General features: G+C 38.3%; 1 protein-coding gene across 1 annotated transcript; it reads right to left on the reverse strand.

Annotated features, from left to right (window-relative positions):
• Positions 1 to 2,035: 2,035 nt before the first annotated feature.
• Positions 2,036 to 4,087, reverse strand: LOC310637103 (uncharacterized protein). Its single transcript, XM_083357376.1, has 2 exons — positions 2,555 to 4,087; positions 2,036 to 2,519 (listed from the first exon to the last, which is right to left on the reverse strand). Exon 1 carries the CDS (start codon positions 3,745 to 3,747, stop codon positions 2,695 to 2,697), a length of 1,053 nt encoding a protein of 350 aa, XP_083213502.1. The 5' UTR covers positions 3,748 to 4,087; the 3' UTR covers positions 2,036 to 2,519; positions 2,555 to 2,694.
• Between the last annotated feature and the right edge of the window lie 9,735 nt (positions 4,088 to 13,822).

Below are 13,822 nucleotides of genomic sequence, written 5' to 3' on the forward strand. Positions count from 1 at the left end.
TCCCTCTACAGCTCTTACATACTGTATCTAACGAAATGGTGTTAATACTAGATTGCTTTAAGTAGGAAATGAGAGGACATAGGATAGCTTAGTTCAGTTCTTCCTATTAGCAAGAGAAAAGCTTCAAAAGCTGATGGTTGATTATCTTAAAATAAATCAGTTTGTATTCCTGGTCTACACTGTATTAAATATTAAAGCAGATGCAGACAATTAGCTCCATGTCTTAACCTCAGCAGGTGGCGGCATCCAGCCAAACTCAGCCGATCTTGGAAGCTCAGCACAATCTCACCTCATAAGTATTCTTGGACAAGAAACCACGGAGGGAATTTTAGAGTTGTTGGTTGGATTTGGAAGCTGAAAAACTACATTTGAAGACAGCAGAAAAACCAGTTCACAGATGCAATCATGACTGGGGTTACGAGTTGAGGGTATTTTTCCCTGTATTTTTATTTTAATATCAAAAAACTGCTACATTGATCCGCTGTTTTACAATTGACAATGACTGTTTTACAATTACAATGATCCATCAAATTTGCCCACTTTTATAATTGACAAAGTAGTCTGATTTTACTCAGACTGAATCAGAGGCTACTGAACTGACTTTGAGATCTGAGATAAAACAACCTCTATGACTCTTGTGAAGTGGCAGGAGAAAAATCTCAAATTATATATATATATATATTAATTTTTAAACAACAAGGGATAAAATTTCCACAAACAGGAGAGGCACGTGATGTCATCAAGTCTGACTGTATCATTGGAAATAAGTGCAATGACCTTGAACATACGGTTCTTCCAATTCTTTTTAAGAAAAAGAAACTATAACACTATAATACACTCATCAGGATTAAATAATGTTTACAGACCTAATTATCTTTACTTAATGAAAAACACTTTTTAAATATTTGACAAATAAGATCCCAAGTGTCGTGTAAAGAAAAACTTCATAACTTTTGGATAGTTAAAAAAAAGGAAGAACTATTGATTGGGCAGTACTGATCAAAACTGCAAAAATTAGTGAAAGCAGAACAAGCTAGTTCTAGATGAAAAGGTACAAGATATTTGGAGTAAGACTTATTTAAATTCTGACTTTAAACTATAAATGACTATAATCTATTGCAGGAGTAGAACGGAATTAAATTCTATTTGTAAATATTATCTACCTTTCTGTTGTTCAGTTGTTTAACCACTTCCAATGATTTGGGCCCCAATGGACATCCTGTGATTGACCTACATTTTTAATTAATGCTTAGAAAAGAGGCTGCTTAGACAAACTAACTTTTTCTATTTACTTTTTCAAACTCTGGCTTAACCCATGTTATATAATTGTTTTCCTCTACTCAGTTAACTAGATGCCCAATACTCTTCTTGCTGCTACTCTGGTTGATCACAGCAGGCTCTTTGATGCTATAAGTATTAATAAACTTATTTGTAATCATCTTGGTATCTTCCCCTGTGTATACTCTGTTTGGTATCCTACCCCCAAATGCTAAAGCCAGCAGTACTGCCTAACTGTAACTGCTCTTTTAATTGTACTAAAGTCATGCCTGTGTCATCAATAATACCAAGCCACTTGTTTTCTGTCAGTCTCTTTTTTCTAGGGTTTGAAGAAAAAAAATTCTTCAATTCTCCCAGGCACCAATGTGTTCCCCAAAGATTCTTACCTTTGCAATATGATTCAAAATATTTTCACGGCTTCATTATGATACATGAGTACTTTACAATCTTATTTAGATTCTTACCTTTGCAATATGATTCAAAATATTTTCATAGCTTCATTATGATACATGAGTACTGTACAATCTTATTTTTATTTCATCTGAAATAATATTATATCCATCTAAGCTATCCACAACAGTTTTCTCCAGCAGCACAATTTAAAAGGTACCAATTTTTCAACATTCAACTTTTTTTTTTATTGAAAAGTTTTAAAATACAATTTTCCTTTAAAAAACCCCCCTTCCCCCTCCCTCCTCCCCCCCTACCTCCCCTCCTCCCCCCTCCCTCCTCCCCCCCTCCCTCCCCCCTCCCCCCCTACTTCCCAGAGCTGAATACAAGGTATATATATATATAAAAAAAGCAAACCTAAGCAACCATATACTAACAACTATAAATTCTAAAATCCATCACTCTCTAGCTTATATAGGATAAAACAAACCTTAACAATATTAAATATATGTATAAAAAAAAACTAGAATAAGAAAAGGACACTCTCTAGCTTATATAGAATGGAACAAACCTTAATAGTATTAAATATATATTAAAGACAAAAAAAAGGAAAAAGAAGAAAAAAACCCCTTCTCAACCCTATACTTATCCTAAATAAACTCCATCCATTTTATCCATTCCATGATATAACATTCTTACAAATAATTTTCCAAATTAACCAAGGATCCCAAATCAAAAAACTTTAAAGTCAACTCTTCTGTAATCGGCCGTTCCTCTTCCAGTACCACATCTATAATTATTCCAAACACAAAAAAAAAGAAAAGAAAAAAGATTGCAAACAAAACTTGAACCTTCATTTGAGAATCTTCTATATATTCCCCCAAACTTTAATCCAAAAAAGCTCACCCTTTCCACAGAACCACCAAATATAAAAATATATTGCGTCTACACCCAAATCTTTTCCCCCCTCCCCTACTTGACTACTTGACTATATCGTAAAAGTTCCATAGACTTCTGCGATTCCTGCTACTTTCTCTTCTTAGATCGTTTTGCAGCAGCACGCGTCACCCTCTGTTTTATAGATTCATCCGACGAGGTTGTATCTTGATCTCCTCCAACACCGTTGTCTTCTATCTGACCATCTTCGGCCTCTTGATGCACTCCTTCTCCAGATCCCTTTCCAGCTTCCAAAAGTGTTAATGGCGTTGCATTTAAAACATTATTGTAGAAATCACGCGCTTGCATCACAGTAACCAAACGGTACTTTTTACCTTCGTGCGTCACCATCAACCCCACTGGGATCTCCCATCTGAACCTTATATCTCGCTGCTTGAGCTCTTGCACAAGAAATGTAAAATCCTTCCTTCTCCTTAGAATCTTTGGAGGAATTTCTTTTAAGACCAAAACTTCTTGATTAGCAATCATAACTTTAGTATCATAAGCAGCTTGTATAACTTCATCTCTAGTTTCCCTTTTTGCAAAATATACCACCACATCTCTAGGCAACTTTCTCTGTCTGGCAATCCATGAATTCACACGAAACACTTTGTCCATGCCTCCTTTTATTTCAGATGCTGGCTGTTTCAACACTATTTCAAAAGCCTCAGAAACCAGCTGCTTTAGATCTTCCTTAGTATTCTCCTTTAAGCCTCTAATTCTAATGGCAAACTGCATCTGGAAATATTGAGCAAGACACAGTTCCCTTTCCATTTTATTTTCATTCTCCAATACTTTTGCTTCTAATATAGCATTCTTTTGAGTCAAGTCTTCTAGCTTTTCCTCCAATTCTTCCACACACCGAGCCACTTTACACACTGAAGTCAAGATGTCTACCCTCATCGCTTTGAGCTTCTGTTCCATCCTCTCCTCCATTCTCTCCTCCAATTTCTCCAATTTCTCCTCCATCTGTGCAAATCTAATATTAATTGATTCCAAAATTACCTGGGTATGTTTTTCAAGAGCATCTTGTAAGTCCTTTGATATCAATACATCAGGAGGATGCAGCGCCTGCAATAATGATTGTTGCACGGGAGAAGTTCCAGCACTCCGAAGAGTTTTAGGGGGTGGTTTAGCCGCCATCTTTTACCAAATATGACGCACTTTCACTTCAGATTTGTAATCCAAAAAAGTCCATCAAGCTGGAGAGTAAAACATAGTAATCCTCTTTACCATTTCCTCTTGTATCGCTCTGCCTGCTCCTTTAAATCATAGTCATTCCTTCAGGCAGGGGTGGTCGCAGACGGCTGGCTCTGCTCCAAGAAGTCAGGAGCAGAGGCGACGGCCAGCTGGGAGCAGCCCAGGCTACGGGGGAGTTCAATCCTTCAGCCGCCCAAGCCATAAGCTCAGGCGGCCCTGGAGAACTCTACCCCTACCTGGGAGCTCGCCCCCTCCTCTTCTCCCGAGGAGGGGGCTTCGGATTCGCCCGAACAGCTGATCGGCGCTGTTTCGGGTGAAAAAACAACAGCTGAGCCGCGGGCAGCCCAGGAAGGCTCCCTCCGTCGCCGCGGAGCCACCGGAAGTCCAACATTCAACTTTTTTGATGGTCCAGTTTTCACAGCCATATGTTTCAGTTGAGAACTATATTGCTGTATGATGCCTGGGCATCTTGATATTTTTATCTACGCAACTCATAGTTTTTCTCCCAAGTAGCAAACATGTCTTCAGTTCATGGCTATAGTCACTTTCACCATAAAATTTTGAGCTTAGAAAAAAAAATCTTCAGTATCTTATCCATCTATTTCAGGGTCTTCAAACTTGGCCCTTTTGTGACTCGTGGACTTCAACTCCCAGAATTCCTCAGCCAGAGAGCCTGGCTGAGGACTTCTGGGAGTTGAAGTCTACAAGTCACAAAAGGGTCAAGTTTGAAGACCCCCTTATCTATTTGCATTAGGTTGGCCCTTCCTGTTGATATAATATTAGGAATTTCTCTATTTTTCTCTCAGCAGACTGAATAAGAGTTACACACTCTTTTTCATCTTTAACAAAGTTTCCCTGACTTCTTCCCGTGTAGAAATCAGTATTTTTAATTCAAACTTGTTTCTTCCCATTCAGTATTTGACATGATACATTTGGCATGCAAATTAAAAAAAAACAAAGTAACAATATATGGGTGTGTGTGTGTTTAGAATGATTTCAAGTCAAGTCAAAGCAAAATCACCTTTATGGTGTTATATATATGGACTGTATATATATATATATATATACAGCCCATCCACTCAAAACACATCCCCACCCAATCAGAACACAGCCCCCATTCAAAACATACTCCCACCCAATCAGAACACAGCTAACCCCCAACCCAATCAGAGCACACCTCCACCCACAGAACACACCCCCTCTGGCAGTTTAAAAAAGAAGAAAAAACAGCCACAACCACACACTTCTCCCAGAAGAACGAAGCTGAAGTCACCAGCCTGAGGATGACGGATGAGATTTCGTCAAAACGTTGCCCTGATACCTCCAATTCTACGTGGGAAAAAACCCGAATGTCCATATATATATATATACACATACATATATATATATATATATATATACATACACACACACACACACACACACACACACACACACACACACACACATATATATATATATATATATATATATATATATATATATATACATATTTGTGTAAATTTTGGATTGCTAACAAAGAATTAAAGGGAGACTGATATGCATTTCAAACTTATTTGTTTTCATCAGTCAGCCATACCCTTCTGAGATTCGAAGCAAGGGAGATATGTTTTTAAATGTTTGTTATCTATTTAGATTACCTTGCTAGGCCCCAATCTAAATAGTTAACAAGCATTTAAAAACATATCTCCCTTGCTTCTCAGCTAACAAAGTGAGAAAGAGCTTGTGGCCTAGAGGTTAAAACAACAGCCTAATGGGCAATCAGCCCAGGTTCGAATGGAGGTGTGGCTGTCTTCTGATTCACTCAATCAGAAGACAACCACGCCTCCACCCAGTCGGAGGACACCCCCACCCAATCAGAAAGCAGCCACGCCTCCACCCAGTCAGAACACAGCCCCACCGGCAGTTGGAAGGAAAAGAACAGCCAGACCACGCATTGCTCCTGGAAGCAGCAGGAGAGACACTCTGGCCTGATGATGACGGATGGGATTTCGTCGAAACGTCGCCACAACTTTCTGAAGATGAAAGGAACGCGGGAAGAAACCCCAGACTCTAGATCTACACATACAGACACCCGCGAGAATCTACGAAAACAAATATATATATATATATATATAGCTGACGAACAACACCAAAAAACCGAACTACACACTCTCACTAATGTACTAACAGCCAATGGATTCCAAAGAAACACGATTACCAACTTAATCCGAAGAGAGACACCCACAAAAACCCAAGACAGAGAACAAGAAAATGGCAAAGCCCTCCTCCCATACTTAAAAGGGACCACAGACAGAATCAGCAAGGTCCTCCAAAAACACAACATCAAAACAGCATTCTACACAGACAGAAAAATATCCACCATCCTAAGAAACCCCAAGGACATAATTGGCTTAGAAAACCAAGGAGTATACGAAATCCCATGCTCCACCTGTCCCACCACATACATCGGACAGACCAACAGAAGAATAAGTGCACGCATTGAAGAGCACAAAAACTCACTCAGAAAAGGAGAACAAACTTCTTCCCTGGTCCAACACTTTGAAGCCACGGGACATGAAATTGATTTTAAAAAAACCAAAACTATCGCCAAAGTTGAACATTTTAACAACAGAATAATCAGAGAAGCCATTGAGATAGAAAAACGCCCCCACAGCATAAACAAACGAGATGATAACTCTCACCTACCAACCATTTGGAAACCCGCCTTGATTGACAGACGAGTCCCAACCACCAAGAATGATAGACCCAAACTCATGATAACACATGACATCACCACCACACAACCATTCAAAAAGCAAATCCGAACCCACAATGATAACGAGGCACAACCACAAAACAGAAACCTAACCACAGCTGCAACATCAGCCACTTTAAACCCCTCCAAACCACACAATAAGCAAACTGACACCCACTATAAAAACATGGCACCACCACAAACACGAAGCCGAACAAAAGCAGCACAACTCACCAGCTCAGGTCTAAGGCTGGCAGCTGAGACCAGCCCATCCACTCAAAACACACCCCCACCCAATCAGAACACACCCACCATTCAAAACACACTCCCACCCAATCAGAACACACTTACTCCCCCCACCCAATCAGAGCAACCTCCACCCACAGAACACACCCCCTCTGGCAGTTTAAAAAAGAGGAACAAACAGCCACATGCTTCTCCCAGAAGAAGGAAGCAGAAGCCTCCAGCCTGATGATGACGGATGGGATTCCGTCGAAACGTCGCCCCTACACCTTTAGTTCTACGCGGGGAAAAACCCGAATAACCAAAGATCCACATATATATATATATATATATATATATATATATATATATATATATATATATGTATATGTATATGTATATGTATATGTATATGTATATGTATATGTATATGTATATGTATATGTATATGTATATGTATATGTATATGTATATATGTATATGTATATGTATATGTATATATGTATATATGTATATGTATATGTAAAACTCAAATACTTTGGCCACCTAATGAGAAGGAAGGACTCACTGGAGAAGAGCCTAATGCTGGGAAAGATTGAGGGCAAGAGAAGAATGGGACGACAGAGAATGAGGTGGCTGGATGGAGTCACTGAAGCAGTAGGCATGAGCTTAAATGGACTCCAGAAGATGGTAGGACAGGAAGGCCTAGAGGAAGATTGTACATAGGGTCGTGATGGGTCAGACATGACTTCGCAGCTAACAACAACAACAATATGTATATGTATATGTATATGTATATGTATATGTATATGTATATGTATATGTATATGTATATATGTATAAAACACTTTTGGGTCAAAAGGATAGCTACTCTATTTTTTCTATGATCTCTTTGTCCACAATAAAACATCTGATACTCTGTGGATGTGAAATGATCCATTTTAATCCATTTCAGTTCACTGATTCATAGAATCTCAATGTTCAGTCTTGACATTTCTGCCCTGAGAACCTCAACTCTGCCTTAGTTCATGGTTAAGATGTTTTGCATAGCAATTATTCATATATATTTACAGCCTCATTTTCTTTTTACCTTTGGTCACATAAGCAGCTAGATCTCCTTTCGGCTTTAATTCAGCTATAACATAAACAATATTACTTTTTCCCTGTAGTTTCTTAGTTACCTTCTGACCTCAGATGCTCTGTGTCTTTCAGTATCATGGTTGAGATTGGCAGTTTCTTTTTCTTAGCAGGATACTGGAGTGGGTTGCCATTTCTTTTCTTTCTTTCTTTCTTTAGTATATTGTATTTAGTCTAGTCCTAAATTGTCTATGACCTGCCTGTCATAAGTAACTAATATTTGAAGTCACAAGCTCCATTACAAGCTAACAATCTATGAAGGGGCTTGTAAAAATAAAGCATATCAAAAAATATAAAATAAATCATATGAAACACCAGGCAGATGCATGGAAGAGTTTTATTTTCTTTGTGGGCATTGGCATTTTAATTTTAGGATGTTAAAAAAGGGTTATGACATATTTTGACTTAGTAATGGTCTCTAAAATTGTCAGGGTAGACCTGAATGTAACCATGTGCCTCAAGCGTATAATGGTTTTTGATGGACTTAATTTGGTCAGAATCCGTCTGAATTGTTTAATTCAACTTTGACTTTGAAATTGGATGAATCTGATTTTCTTTCCTAATTTTATTAATATTTAGGATGAGTTTGGCTGGAAGAGCTTAGATTAGGGCTACGACATAAAATAATATTTTATTTTCATGTACAAATAAATCTACAGAAACAAGCTTACATAAAGAGGGCAGAAAATCATTACTGAGTAAAATTCTTTTAAGTAAATACTTCATAAGCTAGTTCCTACTTTTTAGTAGGAGGAGTCATTGGAGAACTATAGTGAATGTAGTCCAAGATTTTGTCATTGCTCTGTAGATTGGAGTCGATAAGCTGAGCAGCAAAGAATTAGGGCATGAAAATATACTGTTCTGCAGTCGCTTTGTGTATCTGCAATAAAACAACTCATCTGTCCAAGCCATTCTTAGCCAGTTGCAATCCCCCAGCCAGCTTGAGAAGGGGACTCAAGTAGCTTTTATGAAAGAATGAGAGAAAGAAGCTTAACATAAAATAATGGGGCATGCGTCTATATGCAACAAGATCCTCGAGCTATCAGAAGCTACTCTTCATATTAACTAGGACTATTTAGCCCCAATAAAGGAATTCAAGTTCAGTTTTTGGTTTCCACTGAAAGTTCAATTTCCAGAGCCAATTCTTTCTTTCAGAGAAAGAATTATTGCTGGGTCCTGCGGGCAAGTTTGTGACAACTGATTTACATTGTCAGCTGTAAGGACTGACAATGCACATGCTGGAAGCAAAGACCCTAAAACCAGACAGGATTATTTTCGAAACCTGAGGCAGGTGTATTCCAGGTGCAAGGATGAGAAATGAACAGGATGAAATATGTTAGCACATCAGGCTAGTAGAAAAGGATGTAAGTTTGAAGCCTTGGGGCTATTACATATAGTGGACTGGATTGTGAGCTTCTGCAGTAGCTTTGTGTATCTGCAATAAAACAACTTATCTGTCGAAGCCACTCTTAGCTCCTGAGTGCTGGTTGAGACATATTTATTGCCAATCCACAGATGAAATTCTGACATCACCCCTTGGTATAAAGAAATTCTTAAAACAGGATCAAGGAACATCATCGTTATGCTGACCGGTTTTGTGACAGTCATAGTATCATGAATATATGAAGAGGATGATTCACATATTCCTTCAGTGGGCACAACGTAGAACAGACACTGGTGTGGTTTAGAATGCTGTCATTACCTAACTCATCTTTGGAAGGAGAAAATGAATGGTCACACGTGAACTTTTCCCTACTGATGAGACAAGCTCTGAAGAAAGGCTTCAGTTGATCAGGGACAGGCAAATGGAGATGAGAACTCCTTTCCTCCATGGTTGTATATGAAGCAGTTTGGAATAACAAACCAAAAAATTGGAAATATTTCCAGGATATTTTTAAAATTTGCTTATTAACAAAGAAAAAAAATATCTAAACCGAGATTGGTATGTGGAAGAGAAAACCTATCTGACAGAATTGCTGAGATCAGACAACTCACACATTACATTCTTCTATTTTGTGCATGCTCAAGAGGCTTGGCAAAGCCTATCCGAGTATACATTTAAGAGGAGGGGGAAAAATCAGCATTTACTTTTACATTTTGATTTGCTGTTAATTTTCCATAATTGATGCATTTTCGTTGACAGGTTTTATTTCTGTATTGAGAAAGCTATTATCAATAGAGGAAAGGATATTTGGTGACTAGAAGATATTTTTCCAAGTAGCATCAAAACCTCAATCTGGATGTTGATATCTAAAATTTATTAAGGGTACTTATTACTACTACAGGGACGCAGTGGCTCAGTGGGTTAGGATGCTGAGCTTGTCGATCAGAAGATTGGCAGTTTGGTGGGTCGAATCCCGAGTGCCGCGTAGCAGAGTGAGTGCCTGTTACTTGTCCCAGCTTCTGCCATCCTAGCAGTTCAAAAGCACGTAAAAATGCAAGTAGAAAAATAGGGACCACTACGGTGGGAAGGTAACAGCGCTCCGTGCGCCTTTGGCGTCTAGTCATGACCACGGAGATGTCCTCGGACAAGCGCTGGCTCTTCGGCTTTGAAACGGAGATGAGCACCGGCCCCTAGAGTCGGAAACAACTAGCACACATGTGCGGGGGAACCTTTACCTTTTTATTACTACTACACCAAAGCAGTACAAGTTTTTGTTTTTGTTTAAAAAAAAACATGTAAACTTCTGTGCATAATGGTATTGAAGGTTGAAGTCTTCTTGAAAATTGCCACCTCTTGTTAAAGAGGGAAATAAAAACATTCTGTTTCCTTTTTTTCCCCCAATATTAGTTCATAAATATTTGTTTCAATGCTAAACAGCATATCTTCTGGAACATCTGTTGAGCCGGGTTTTGGGGAATGACAATTGGCTACTAATAGCTGCAACAAAGAAATTATGAGAAGATTGTTTCCGAAGCACAAATGTTTGCTGTTGCTGTTTTCCAACCGTGAATATGATGGGGTGGTGGTGTACAAATAAACATTAAGATTGAAGCACTGGGTCTCCCTGCTGTCTGCTTCACATGTTCTATGAATAGGAGCACAATTTGTTACTGCGTAGCTAAACAACTGCTTAAGTGATCGATAAAGACCATTATCTTAAATCATAGCGTGAATTCCCAATATCATACATATAATCAATAAAACACACAAAGAACACGATGGAAATTTCTCACTAAAATAGAGCCTGCTGCTTTGGAAATAATATTTAGTAGGCTGGATTTTTTTTAAAAAAAAATTTCCCCCCACTAATTATGAGCTCAGTGGCAGTTTATTCTGCAGTAAATCTGCTGGTGTGAGATTAAACCTGTTATTGAACAGAGTTTTGAATCTACTGCAAGGCACTCATCACCGCTGGAGAGTGAACATTGCTGTTATCTCATTTAAAAGTTGGCCAGCAAAGCAGCCCATTTGTTTAAAATGCAATTAAGCTGGTGTCTTGAAGAGAAATTAGCAAGGAGTACTTCATTCTGAAGGCATAACAGGTCTGTTCATTGTCATATTGTCCCTATGATCTGGGTCGCTTTTGCAACCTGGGACCTCCCTTTGAATGAATTTCCTGAGTGGTAATCATGTTCAACTGTTTCAGCCAAGGGAACAAACTGCCTTATGGAACTAAAGACAAACAAATCATCACTTTGCTACTCAATAATACAAATATTTGTCACAACCATTTATGTAGCCACCATGGAACTGCACAACTCTTATTTCTTTCGTAAAAGAATATGCATGCTACATAGTAAAATGCAAGAAGATACAATTTCCACTGACATTTTACCATTCTACATTCTACATTTATTCACAGTCCATCCAGAATGTAAAAGTAAAATCTCTCTCAAGTTGTGGTCAGTTTTGGGTGAATTTCCTGCCACTTTTTGACAACAGAAGTGATTTGCTGTGGCCCTATTTTTTTATTTTTGTTTTTACTTTCTAGTTTAGTTCATCTCCTTGTACTAAGCAGATACAAACAATCCGTCTTAGTTTTTCCAAGATCACTCAAGGTTTGTTAGGGGAACTAATCACTGTAGAAATCTTGGATTTAAAGATATAAAATAAAACTGGCACAGTGATATAAACTAAAATAAATGAGAATGCATTTCTGTGGCTAATACAATAAACACAACGAAATTCCCCTTATCTCAGAATGCAGGCTCAGTATACAGGTTCTCTCCTATATGCACACGGCATACAGTAGCTATTATCTCACAGTTGACCTTAGATGTTTTCTTGGTTGACTTCCACAAAGAAGTCAATTAAATACCAGAAAACAAAAATAGTGATCGTTGCTTAAAAGCCTAAAAAACATATATGGATCATTGCGGGGAAATTGAACAAGTTAAGGATTTCAAATTCTGAACAGTGGGAATGGGTGGGTACAGTATTTACATGCTCTTGAAAACCCATATAGATTAGATGCAGCAGTATTGAGTTTCCTTCTCACCCAATTCAGAGTATGTATTCCTGCAGCACTGAAGTTATTTGATGGAAAGATTATGGACCAATGCTTTATGGTGCTCAGTTAGCACCATTCCTAATTATAACTCTTTAGGAACAGTCTAAAATAGATTCCCACCAGCAATTTTCCATTCGTCTAAATTTGTACCAATGGTTTACTGTGGTTGGAGGTAGCATCACCGAAAGCAAAGGCAAAGGTAAAAGGTAAAGGTAAAGGTTCCCCCGCACATGCGTGCTAGTCGTTTCCGACTCTAGGGGCCAGTGCTCATCTCTGTTTCAAAGCCGAAGAGCCAGCTCTTGTCCGAGGACGTCTCCGTGGTCATGTGGCCGGCATGACTAGATGCCAAAGGCGCACGGAACGCTGTTACCTTCCCACTGGAGTGGTCCCTATTTTTCTACTTGCATTTTTACGTGCTTTCGAACTGCTAGGTTGGCAGCTACTTATATCTAATTTTTGGCTCAAGGGCCATGTTTTTCCAACATTAATCCCTCAAGTTTTGACAAATCAATTTCAGTGCTCCTGGTATTCGTTAGTATTCCAAAACCTTGTCTCTCTTGGTTTTTTTGAGCATCTACTGTCCTCAGACAATATCAACAAATCTTCCAAATGATCAAGAGCAGATTGCTTGATATTGAACAACAAAATAAACTTAGTTTAATTTTGCATCATTTAGAATACCCAAGATAGGAACCAAGTAAATATTTAATCATTCTTGTATCCCCGGCTCAGCAATGAGCTTTTTTAGAGTCAGACATGATGGTTTACCTACAGCAGTTCTCAGTCGTAGCTTAACCAAAATTACGCCACTGTAATTCAAATGCTATAGAAGCCACCCAACATGTTTTATTGCATTACTCATATTTTATCAAAATAGCTGTCAATCTCTCATCTCTCTTGTTGGAACATCTGTCAGGATGATAAGTTTTACTTTGCTTTTCTCTTATCAGATAATAAGACTAATGTCATATATACAGTAGTGGTGCTACATTTTGTGCTGTAGGTATTAAAGTATGCAAACAAATTACCACAGAATTAGATCTGCCATAATAAAGAATAAATATTATGCTCAGGCTGAGTTATGTTGCATGTTACAATACTTCACTAGGATTTTTCATATGGTTTTCAATTAGTTTTTATTATGCTTTTTTGTGCCTTCTAATCAGTTTTTGACTCCTGGCAACTGTAGTTTTCTTGGCAAGATTTTGGAAGTGGTTTGCAATTGCTGCTTTCTTCCTAGAACTGAAGAAAATAAAGGTCACCCACCTGGTTTTCTGACTAAGGTGGGGCTAGAATTCACAGTCTCCTGGTTTCTAGCTTGGTGCCTTAACCCACTACACCAAACTGGCTTTCATTATTGTAATGTAATTTTGCTGTCCAACACTTTATTTGTTTGTTTATTGATTTGAATAGTGAAATGAGCAGCATATACATTTAATAAATAAATATGTGTGTGTGTGTGTGTGTG

This window comes from Vipera ursinii, assembly GCF_947247035.1.
Source record: "Vipera ursinii genome assembly, chromosome: 3".
NCBI lineage: Eukaryota > Metazoa > Chordata > Lepidosauria > Squamata > Viperidae > Vipera > Vipera ursinii.